Source organism: Hippoglossus hippoglossus, chromosome 16 (genome assembly GCF_009819705.1).
Source record: "Hippoglossus hippoglossus isolate fHipHip1 chromosome 16, fHipHip1.pri, whole genome shotgun sequence".
Classification (NCBI taxonomy): Eukaryota; Metazoa; Chordata; class Actinopteri; order Pleuronectiformes; family Pleuronectidae; genus Hippoglossus; species Hippoglossus hippoglossus.
Genome location: NC_047166.1, coordinates 10,621,780 through 10,633,464, shown reverse-complemented (window position 1 = coordinate 10,633,464; position 11,685 = coordinate 10,621,780). Strand labels below are relative to the sequence as shown.

Genomic DNA, 11,685 nt, shown 5'->3' with positions numbered 1-11,685 from the left:
CTCAGAGTTAAAAACAACTGTTTCCCCTATGCAGTCTGCAAATTACATAGGGTGCAGAGAAGGAGAGGAGAGGAGAAAAAAGAAGAAATAAGTGGAAGTAAAGGAGAGGGACAGATAGATAAAGATGAGTGAAACACTGGGAAACATGATGAAAGAAACTATAAACCTGGAACAAAGTAATTAGATAGTTAGAGAAGTGGGAGATAAAAGGAAAAAGAAAGAAAGAAAGAAAAGAAGTCAAATCTAGTGCTTGGGAACCTACTTAAAAGACCAAAAAGAATCATAAAAGACAGTAAAACGAAACCAAACGTTAAAACTAAAAGTACAAATCCTGCTCTGATGTGGTATTAAGATTGTGTAATTTTGCAATTAAATTAATTTGGTAGGAGACAGAAGGACACAAACGAAGGGAGCAGGGAGGAAAGAGGGGTGAACAACAAGACAAGACAAGACAGACGGAAACAGATTAGGAAAAAAGGAGGAAGAATTGAAACGGAGAAAAAATTAGGATGAAAGACACAAAATAATGGGACAGGGGAGATGAAAGAGGAGAGAAAGTGAGCAGAGCTAATTGGGAAGCCTGGTCGTATTTACGAGCAATTTTATGGAGTCACAGTAGTGACACCGCGCAGCGGTCTGCGTGTGTACTTTTATGCGTATGTGTGTGGCTGACTGAGAGTGTCTCAGACGGGTGGAGCAATATAAAAATCGGTGGTTAATTCAATTGTAGACGGCTATTTGATGTTTGTGTATCATTCTGTCATCGACAATCTACAATCCACAGTCCACAGTCCATTACTGTCGTTAACATTTCAACATTACATTGTGCCCTGGTGCACAGAAAGATGATGGTCACAACTTACATGCTATTTTTGGTAAATGTATGGTTCAATGTACGGAGTCTAAAATTACATGTGGTGTTTGTGGTGTTCGGTAAAGCACAAGTTCACTCAAGTCTAAACTTCTACATTCAAATCCAAGTCCGTTACTTGAACATGGTTTTCCTTTTAAAGCCGAGACCAAGTTCTCTCAAAGCAAAGGCCGAAAACTAAAGGAATAGTTTAACAATTTGGAAAATACACAATTTACTTTCTTGTGAAGAATAAGGGCACAGTCACACCTAGTCGAATGCGAAGCGAACATTACGGGTCAAAGTTCACCGAAGATAAACTCCATGCGAAGCCACTCTGCGATTTGCTTCGCCACAGGAAGCGTTCTTTTCCTGTATGTGTGGCCGTGCCCGGTCTCGGGTCTAAAAAGCTACAACCAGAAGACTTTAGCTTAGCTTAGCATGAAGACAGGACACAGCTATACTGTAATGAAATCCACCAACCAGCACATTGAAACCTCACTGTTTCACATCTCATGTTATATTTGTGTAATTTGTTCTAAACTGAACTTGAAAAACAACCTGCTGGGGGTTATATGAGCCAGACTTTTTCTTGGCCGTAAACAGGAGCTCCTTGAATTCTACACTGGTTGGCAGACAATCTCGAGATATGACAAGACTTCAGGAATGTTTAACAACCAAAAAACAACATGGTAATTAGTGAGCTTTAGAGGTGACGGTGGGCAGATGCTGTTTACTGTGGACAGACCATGACTGTGGACAGACCATGACTGTGGACAGACCATGACTCGCTGTTTCCTCATGCTTCCAGTTTGTACCATGGAAGCTAAGCCAAGCGAACTGGGAACTGGCTGTAGCCTCATATTTACCTTATGAAATAGAATCTAACTCTTGAACAGAGTAGTAAAATTATTTCTCACAATGTTGAATCATTTATCTTTAGTGCGGCTTTACCAAATAAGAACTCGAGGCTTGAATATTTACCTTTTACACGTGTACTACGGGTGGGTGTATCGTAATTGGTTACGTCTGTCTGTCTGCAGGTTTCAACAAGTTCAATTTAACCACAACCACAATGTATGAAATTTTAGACCTATGAAAAGTACGGCAGATGTGAATAATTGTAGATGAGGTAAAATAGCAGAGTAGACAATAACCCTTGAAATGCCAGTTTACAAACTATAGACAAAGACCATAGCTACCCCGGTCTTTTCCACAGCCAAGCTGAGTGTACAGCTATAAATTGTAGGTTATTAGTTATCAGTCCCATGTTGATCCTATTTGTAATTTTTGTAATATTCTTAATTTCTCAATAGATACTACACACAACAACAAAATAAAAATCCATGGAAATTGCATTAAATGAACATTGACATAATTAAGACCTAGCAAACGTATTTAAGATGTAGGACATTATATTTTAACATATTTAAGACTTTTTAAGGCCTTAAATTCAGATATGACTTTTTTCAGAGACTTTTTAAGACCTCGCAGAAACCCTGATCTTTTCTCTCTGTGTCTGTTTGAATTCTGTTTGGATTATACTCAGCTATTTAGTTGAGGGTAGGGTCACGACCTACACTTTTGATATTCATTCTTTTTAATCTGTCAAAGTTCACAGCATGGGATCAAATTGTGTATATTTATATTGTTACAGAGAGCAAGAATGGTCGAAAAACATGGCCACCATCAACCAAAATATCTGCCTGTGCCTTGGCAAATCTTAACAATAACTCTTTGAGAATTTGCCCAATCATGATAAATCTTAACACCTCCAGAGAGAGAGGTGAGAGGAGAGCAGTTTGCATGTTCTCTGTTCTTTTAAGACCTATTTTAGCCAAGTGCTCAGGTTTAGGTCTAAGTTTATAATAAGGACAAGGTTAGGGGTAAGGGTTAAAAGTCAAACATGCTGTTAAGGTTAAGGGTAAGGGGCCAAGGAATGAATGCAGTCGATGCCTTTGTAGATGTAGAAATTTAAACTATATGCGTGTGAAGTGTAGGCTGCGTGTAGGTGTTCGTCCATGCGTGTGTGTGTACTGTACATGTCTGTGTGTGTATTTTTACAGCTGTAGGAGCACGACTTGGCCGGCCAGGCTGGGTCAGGCCATACCACACCTGCAGCCGTGCTGAGCCAGCAGTCAGCCAGACCAGCTCAGCTAATCTTACTGTTTTTCTACCCCGTCACTTTCCTGCCCACTGCAAACCCTGCTATCTGTCCATCTGTGTGTGTGTGTGTGTGTGTGTGTGTGTGTGTGTGTGTGTGTGAGAGAGAGAGAGAGAGAGAGAGGTGATGCATATGTTTACATAAGTCTTGACATAAATTGGTATATTTTTAAATGAACTGATATCAAATCAATCTTAAATTATTTCAACAATTGCAACCTGGGCTTGTTTTCTTTACCCTGGCACACACACATAGACTCATGTGCACGGCTAATGTAGAGTTTTCACCATCCGTCAATGAGGTTATGACAGTGAGAGACAAAGAGTGGACAGTGTGTGGTTGTCGTCTGATTTTCCCGTCACTGGTGTTTAAAGGCCACAGTTACACAATTTTACTGGCTCCATTTTCCAGTCACTGCTTTTCAACTACCTTTTAAATGTTTTTCCTAAACCCCTCCAACTGGTACCTTTAAATGCACCAGAAAACAGGAACTCTCCAATTACCTGTGTGTGTGTGTGTGTGTGTGTGTGTGTGTGTGTGTGTGTGTGTGTGTGTGTGTGTGTGTGTGTGTGCCTACGGGAGTAGAACACCTCTCCAACACACACATCCCCAAATGCACGTCGGGCCACACATCAGGTCTGGGTGTGGTGCTCCATGTGGGTATGCCTTTAATAAGGCAGGAATTTTATTTTGAAAAGAAACATTTTAAAATATTTTAAGACTTAGAGGTTGTTGCCGACCCTCAACCTACAAAACTGTTTCCTTAGACTTGAATTACAAACTAAAACACCTCCAACACACTGTATTTCTATGAAGAAAAGCAATGAAGAAAGACCGGCAACAGTACAGGAGTAATGAAGAGGAGTGAATTTAAACTCAGCGGTGTAAGAAATGTTAAGATTCTCTACTTGAGTAAAGCTCGCAGTAAATAGAACTCTATTAAAAACTAAAGGCTGCATTTTTTTTATTTACTCAAGGAAAAGGACAGAAAGATTTGTAGTAAATGTCATGCAAGTAACACAAATAAACGTTCTCATAATGCAGAAAATATTTCAAATATCTGACATATAATCTTTTCATTAATTTGTTTTGGTAAATGTGAGCAAACAGTGCTGAAGTATTCTCGGGCAAGATACTGAACGGCTCTGCTACTATTATGTGACTGATGAAGTGCTGCACATATATGTACTGTATGAATGTGTGAATGGTTATATACTGTAAAGCACTTTGAGTGGTCATATAAAAGCTGCTATATAAAAACAAACCATTTACCTGCTCCATAGCTGGAAGTGTGTTTTCATGAGAACAGTGTAAGGATTTATCATAATATAAGTTTGGCACTACCGCGACACCTTTCATATTACACACAGCTATTTTATCCACTGTCAAAAAATATTGATAGGAGCAGCTTTAAGTACCCCGTGATGTTTAGTCTAATCCTTCAGATAACTTGGTAAGCCATAAATCTAAAGCTGCCTGGTGGGACCTTACTGGAGCGTATCATAAAAAAGAAGAACAGACTGGAAGAAAAAAGACCTGGTTGTCATTATAATTACAAATTATATAGCAAGTGATATATTTGGAGAAAACCCCCCTAAGAATGCCAAACACCAAAAATCTACCACCAAAATCTAAACAGCCAGACATTTTCCAGAGAGCACGCCAGATCTACGGTATGTTTTTAACACGAGAGGGATCAGCCAGTAGGAGCGAGGTAACAGTGATTGACAGGCCTACCAGGCCATGTGGATGGCGTATGCCGTGCGCGTCTCTCGTCCCTCCTGTCGGCTGATGTTCTTGGCAGCCTCCACCACCTCATGTGTGGTCTGGTAGTCCTTCAGAGACCACTCATGGACTGCTACCTCGCCATACTGCAGTATACCGACCTGAATGTGAGCACACATACACACACATACACAAACACACAGAAGAATTTCAACAACGACACATGGTCCTGGTTGTGCTGGCACATATTTGTGGGGAGCAACATCTGAAACATCTTGTGTTTCTGGGGGTGAACTATCTCTTTAAGCACCGACCCTGTTCTTAAAGCAAACAGTGCACTCGGGGAATTTTTGAATTCATTGAAAAACCAGAGGTATTTCCTCTTCACCTCACGTTGCCTGCTACTCCTTACCCCCCACCCTCCCTTTTTCAAAACCCAAACCCCCTCTCACCTCTCACTCCTCTTGTTGTTTAGCTCAGAATAATGTCCCCAGATCCCACACTTGCCAGCTTCCATTCCTCCTCAACCTCAAGTTAGCTCGGCTCCCGTCCCTTTACATTACTACCGCAATTCATTCTGGACAAATTTGCCAAACCGGTTCTTTAAATGTGTCATTCGATGCATGTTTTCACTCAAGGGACTCGGCCTGTCTTACTGCTCTGGGCAGCAGCTAAGGGCTTCCACAGATTTAAGCGGGAGACAAACTCAAATTCAAAAACCACAAGTTTCCATTACCGATGTAAACAATATTTATAGGCAGTGAAAACATTCACATGATTTGAACTTTTACCTGCATCTGGTCTGAGCTGATGTGGAATTTGCTGAGGATGTTGCTGAGGAAGTTCTGGACCTCGTACCAGGGATAGATACTGTTGGAGCCGTCCAGCACGATCACAATGTCCATGTATGTGGAGCACCCTGCCAGATGTGGGAGATTCAAAATATTCTTTTTGGTCAAAGCAGGCCAGTGCAGCATGTTTCTCTGCCTCAGTGTGTGTGTGTGTGTGCGTGTGTGTGGTTACTTTGTGCTGTTGGAGCGATGGTCTCTCTTGGTACTAGGTCATCGCTGACCGAGGCACAGATGCCAGTGCTGAACATAGACGTACCACACTCCTGCGACCACAGTGGTGCACATGCCTGCCAAACACACACACACAGGGACAGCATCTGTTTTACAGGTGAAGCAATTACAGGAGCATTCGCAGTCGAGTTGAGCAGTTTATATTCCTAAGTATTTGTGTTCCGCTCTTGAGTTGCGTAGGTGTTTTTTGGTTGACAAGGTTTTAAACACGTAGACAAATGTCGCTGTGTGTCCCGAGTATAAACACTAAATGAGGGCAGACGGGGAACAAAAAGAAAACAAGTTATACGAGGGGATAAGTCATGGAAAAACTACAATGGTGTGGTTTGGGGGATATAAAATGAGGGATAGGCAGAGAGAAAGAGAGGCTATTGTTGACATGTTGGCAGTCACTGTTGTCATGAGCGGTTTAACAGAGCTGGAACACCAGACCAGTAAGGCCATTTAAATCTGATTGTGTTAAATGTAGGGGGTGAGCGTGGGGTGGGGGGTATCACATTTCAGATATTTCTGTCTTCAAAGCCTGCTGTTCGTTTGGCTTTAATACAGAGAGCGAGAAAAAAGAGGGAGAGTGTGGCGAGGGGGAGATAAAAGAGAAATGCATGCACAGCCGGGAGACAAAAGAGGTCGACCGAAAGTGGGGTGAAACGGGGTAGAATGAGAGAAAGAGAAACATCCTGGTATTGCTTGCCCTGTTATTATGGACGCGTTTCTCCTCAGGCGCAGAGACAGGCAGGGAGGACGGAAGAAGGGATGGAGAGAGGGATGAGAGAAAAGTAAGGAGGAGGGAGACGGAGGAGAGGGAGAGAGGTGCTATGGCTTTTGGTAGGTCTGTCATTAACAAAGGGCCGGAGACGCATTCCGATCCTGTTATAGACCTGACCACTGGGGTTAGGATACGCACACACACACACACATGCATGTATGCACGCACACTCACACACACAGTGGGCTATGTTGGCTAGCATGAACTGTGCACAAAAACACTGGCAGTCACCAAATCACAAAGCACGCTTGCCTAACACACACATACATGGACACATACTCTGACACACGCACACACACAGAGTTGCCTCCTCGTCCAAGCACACACACACACACACACACACATACACACACACACACGCTCACACACTCACACACAGAGTTGCCTACTCGTCGAAGCAGAAGTGTGTTTGTGTGGAAGCCAGAAGCCTCAGAACTGGAGAAATCAGGATTGGAGAGCAACAACAAGACTTGAGATGTGAGACTCAGACACGAGTTCGAATAAAGTTTTAAAACTGCTAACTCGTTATTCCGGAGTCCGTAAAAGTTCAGTCTCAGGAGATATTTTTTTAATCTTGTGCACATAAGATAATAACTTGTTCGCACAAGATAAATAAACAACTTAATAATAATAATCTTGGATGTTTATTTATTTTATTTTTTGAGGTGGGGGGGATCAGTGAACTGCACACGGTGGTGTCTTGAGTCCGATAAAAAAATACACAACAGGAAATGATTCATTCAAATTCTGTCAGACAAACACAACCTGCTCTCACCACATCCCTTCAGGCTCCCACAAATGACCCCAATGCCCACGTAGCAAAAACTTAAAAAAGCCTCATCTCCCAGTGTCTAGACTACGTACCAGGAAGCCGTCAGGTGAGTCTGGAGTGAGGGTCATTCCCAGGTGAGAGTTCCTCAGGTTTTTAGAGACGTTCTGGAGAGCAATCTCACCTGAGGTACACGGACAGACCAGTTTTATGATCAGGCAACATTATGCATTTAAACTTGATGAGGATTTCAGCTGACTCGTTCCTCACCTAGATTCACTTTGCTGCAGTTTGAGTTCTTCTCGTCCCCCACGATGCATTTATACACGTCTCCTTTCCTGTTGTTGGGCGGCCCGTCCCAGGGAGCGCCAACCAGCATTCTTCAACATAATGACACAGTTATTATGTTGACATTAACGCATCACTGTGCATCTTCTTTGTGTACGAAATATGACAATTTAATTATTCATTTCTCTTTGTGTGTCTTTCGCTGCCACTCACACTCTCCCACACTTACGATTTCTCTCCATTCGACTCATGCTGTAAAACAGAGAAGCCGAACAGAGCGTCCTCTGGGCCGGTGAAGATGCGCGGATTCTTTACATCTATGTTGAAACACTGACAAAACTCTGAAAGACAAAAAAATATTATCAACATTCCGTCAGCCTCTTAAACCATCACTTACTAGTTGGTCATTAAAAACTCTTAATGTGCAGCCAAAGTTTGTTCACTCTGGATTTACTTTATTGATTTTAAAGTATAGTGAAGATCTAAAAAGATTCCAAAAAGACCAAACATGTTAGGACAAATATATAAAAGAATATACAATGATTCATAAGGATTAGGGTTAACCCTTTTGATGAAATACTGCTTCCACAGAACACATTGAATCTTTCAGTCAGAGTAAACATCAAGGAAAAGTTGGAAGAAGCTAAAACTGAATATAGATGTGCTACTGGCAGAATGTTGAATTCAATTCTACAACAATAAATCCAATTCAGAGTGATTAAATGGGTAAAACTGGAAATAAAAACAAAACTGACATATTGGGAAATTCACTTTCCTGTATTTACTTTTTGTTTCTGTGAGTTAAACTTTAATTTCTGTCAATTAAATATAAGATTACAGTCAACAGCTGGTGAACTTTGCTCAACAGAAATACTGTGAACAGGGAAACAGCTTCATTTTCTGTGTCTAAAGATACTAATAACTTCCGACAAGGACCTTAAACATACCAGATTAACGCTTTATATCAAATTTGTTTAATACGTACAAAATAAGGGGTGTTAAAATGACAGTTTTCAGGGTTTCATGTGTACGATTATCTTTTTAATAACTTAAAATTTAGTGTGCAAATAGTAATCGTAGTACTCTCATCGTCCGTCTCTTTGGAAGAAAAAGTCTATAAGCACACCAACCCTAGCTTTAAAACATGCAAACTGTACTATACTGTAATTAGAATGTTGTTTTCTCTTATAGCCTGGGCTGGGGGGAGAGAAAAGAAGGAGGGGCGTTGAGAATATGGATAAACAGAGTGACCAAAGGCAACCTGGGAGGAAAAAGGGAGTTCAGTCCGAGGGGAGAGAGGGAGAAGAGAGGGGAGAGAAGAGGCAAGGCACAGAAGGGTGTGGGTTAGAAAATAAATGGAGTATAGTAAGACCCCTGTTATGACACACAAGTCTGCCCTTCATACATACTGAGAGAGAGAGGTAGGTGAGGAGGACAGAGAGAGCAGCGTGATGGTTGTCAGACAGTTCACTGGGAACACTGTGTAAACTGAAGGACGAAAAACAGACAAAATGCTTATTTTCTAGGCTGCAGGAAACCTGTAAATACTGTTTACCCAAACCAGACCATGTGACATAAAGGAGCAGGTACAAGATTTACTGTTCCTGTTTGTATAATCAGAGTCAAAGTGAGTGAATGAACTCTCACTTCCTGCTGATACTCTCATGTCAAGAGAGTATCGTTTGTTGATGTGCATTTAACGAAGATTTTTTCTTCATGTAAGATCCGGGGGAATTCGATCTTCAAGCAGAATCCTCATTGCTGCTCAGATAATGTAAATGTTCGATTCCTTCACATAAATCCGCTCCTGACAGTTGGTATGTACCACACATCACTTATGTATCTACTGGATGTCATTTGAAGCCTTGAAGAGAAGGGCGTGCTGGATGGGTTTTCTTAGAGGACCTTTTGGAATAGATTTGACTTGACGTGTCATTTAGCAGCATGTGAAGCTACAGTAGCTCTCATACTGTACATAACTCTGTGATTGCACTAGTCCAGGACGGGGCCAGGGCATTGCTGCTGTGATTCTACACCAGTTACTCAAACACACTTGTGTACAGATACTTCCCCACAAAAAACACACAGATGGTTACCTCGGTCAGGCCAATCAGAGGGGGATTCCGCTCGCTTTTGAGAGGGAAACTGGATACGCTCACTGTTTCTCTTCCATCTCTGATTCTGCATTCACTTACTGTAGTTTTAACAACCTGCAACTACTGACTTGTCCTCTTCTCACAGATGTTTTTCATACAGTTTCAGTCGCAAGTTTCTGCTTCCTTTTGTGCAAAAGATGTGGGGTTGTTGATGATACTAGCAGCATGGCTCTCAGGTTGGTGAGTCAATCCACAACTTTGGTCTTCACTGAACCATCTCAAAAACAACTGCCATGCAATTTTGTACCGAGGATCACGCTCCGTCGTCTTCTGTTGTCCCGAATCAAACACGGCTGTTGTGCACTCGCTGGAAATGACAATCGCAACATGTGACCACAACTGTAACCCCCCCAAATTCCTACCGGCTGCTTTATTTACTAGACTTAAAAATGTATATCTTACACATGGAACATGGGAATTACGCTGCCCACGGCAGTTTCTCAAATTTGAAAAGTCATCAGTTCCTTTACGTAGCCAAGATGGCGAATGTATTTCAGTGGCCACAATAATTGGCACAGGTGTGACATACAGTGAGGTGCATGGTTTTGGACCATGAGCTATGTGGTGTGTATTAGGATATAGAGCTGTTTTTGTGTTATGGACTCAAATTAATGGATTGGATCATCCAACGTTAAGTTTTCTGACTTTTTGACACCTTTTTTGAAGGATCCACAGAGATCAATATTGGTATCAACGCCATCTACAAGAAGCGACACGTTGAAAAGCGACCAAACAAACTGGGAGTCAGCAGCGACCACTGAAGGTGAGAAGCTTTTTGAACATTTTGACCCATCTGAATATTTACCGTTCAGTGCCATACTCAAAATATAAGTGAGTATAGAAGAACACAAATTCAGCCACAGCAGCAGTCTCACAGATCTGTTAGCATGGCTGTGTTCTCCACTTTCTTGTATATCTGTATAAGCTCTTAACATTTCGATGTCCAAACCTCCATTGACATTCAGCCATCTTTCTGATTCTACACAGATGTTTAATACACTTTACTGATGGGAACATGCGTAGGCAAGGACAGAATAGGTCCTTAACACTAAATCTTCTATATTCCCGGACAGAAGGAATAAAAATCATTTTGTCCCAACTTGCACGAACAAGTTATTCTCTCATTCTCTACCCCCCCCCCCCACCCCCTCTTACAAACGATGTAGTAAAATGTTTTCTGTCTTTATTGTGGGATCACTCACTCGCTCCAATTCCAAATTTCCTTTCCAAAACAAACCAGGCCTCTGATAAGATAACGACTCCCCCCCGCTAATGATTCTCTCCTTCATCCTCCTTGTTCATGCATGCTCTCATAAACCATACCCCCCCCTGGTTTTTTTTTACCCTCTCTCCTTTAATATACAGAAACATACACTCGTCTGTACCCCTACCACAAGGCCCCTCAGACCTCCACAAAAGAGCACCATCATCCCTCTGTTTTTCCCTGTCCCGTTCTGCCTCCTCTGGTTCCATTCTCATCGGGGGTTTATATATATATATGACACTGTACCGCAGGCCGTCTGACCACCCATCGCCATGACAACTGGCGACAAACATCTGTCAAGCCAAACCAGTCCAGATTCTCTCAACCACACGTTTGGCCCGGGGCGCTCCTGGTGCTCAAAGTGTAGGTGTAGTGTGGTGTATGCATATTTGAATGTACTGCACATGTAGAGGAAGAGAAACTGAACTTGACACTACAGTGTTTTGGATTCTATGAAGACACTTGTAGCAAAGACATTGATATGTTTAGAAGGACACCAGTAATATTCTGACATACCCGCAAGAATTTTAGAAAGCCCCAACCTGAAAAAGTTTAATCCACGATGCTAATATTTGCCTTTTTGGACTGTTTTCTTTCTAAACAATTTAACCACTCTTTATT

General features: G+C 41.8%; 2 protein-coding genes across 2 annotated transcripts in view; both read right to left on the bottom strand.

The window, feature by feature from the left end:
- Positions 1–11,685, bottom strand: part of itga10 (integrin, alpha 10) — a 27,419-nt gene that overhangs the window by 12,384 nt on the left and 3,350 nt on the right. The window contains exons 2-7 of the mRNA XM_034610718.1: positions 7,874–7,985; positions 7,627–7,736; positions 7,452–7,540; positions 5,763–5,877; positions 5,531–5,658; positions 4,752–4,900 (exon numbers count right to left, since the gene is read on the bottom strand). Of these exons, the coding sequence (XP_034466609.1) occupies positions 4,752–4,900; positions 5,531–5,658; positions 5,763–5,877; positions 7,452–7,540; positions 7,627–7,736; positions 7,874–7,985 (703 nt within the window). The remainder of the gene's footprint in view (positions 1–4,751; positions 4,901–5,530; positions 5,659–5,762; positions 5,878–7,451; positions 7,541–7,626; positions 7,737–7,873; positions 7,986–11,685) is intronic.
- The window catches only part of crabp2a (cellular retinoic acid binding protein 2, a), a 23,182-nt gene continuing 19,976 nt past the window's right edge, over positions 8,480–11,685 (bottom strand). The window contains exon 5 of the mRNA XM_034610724.1: positions 8,480–8,491. The gene's annotated coding sequence lies outside the window, so the exon portion shown is untranslated. The remainder of the gene's footprint in view (positions 8,492–11,685) is intronic.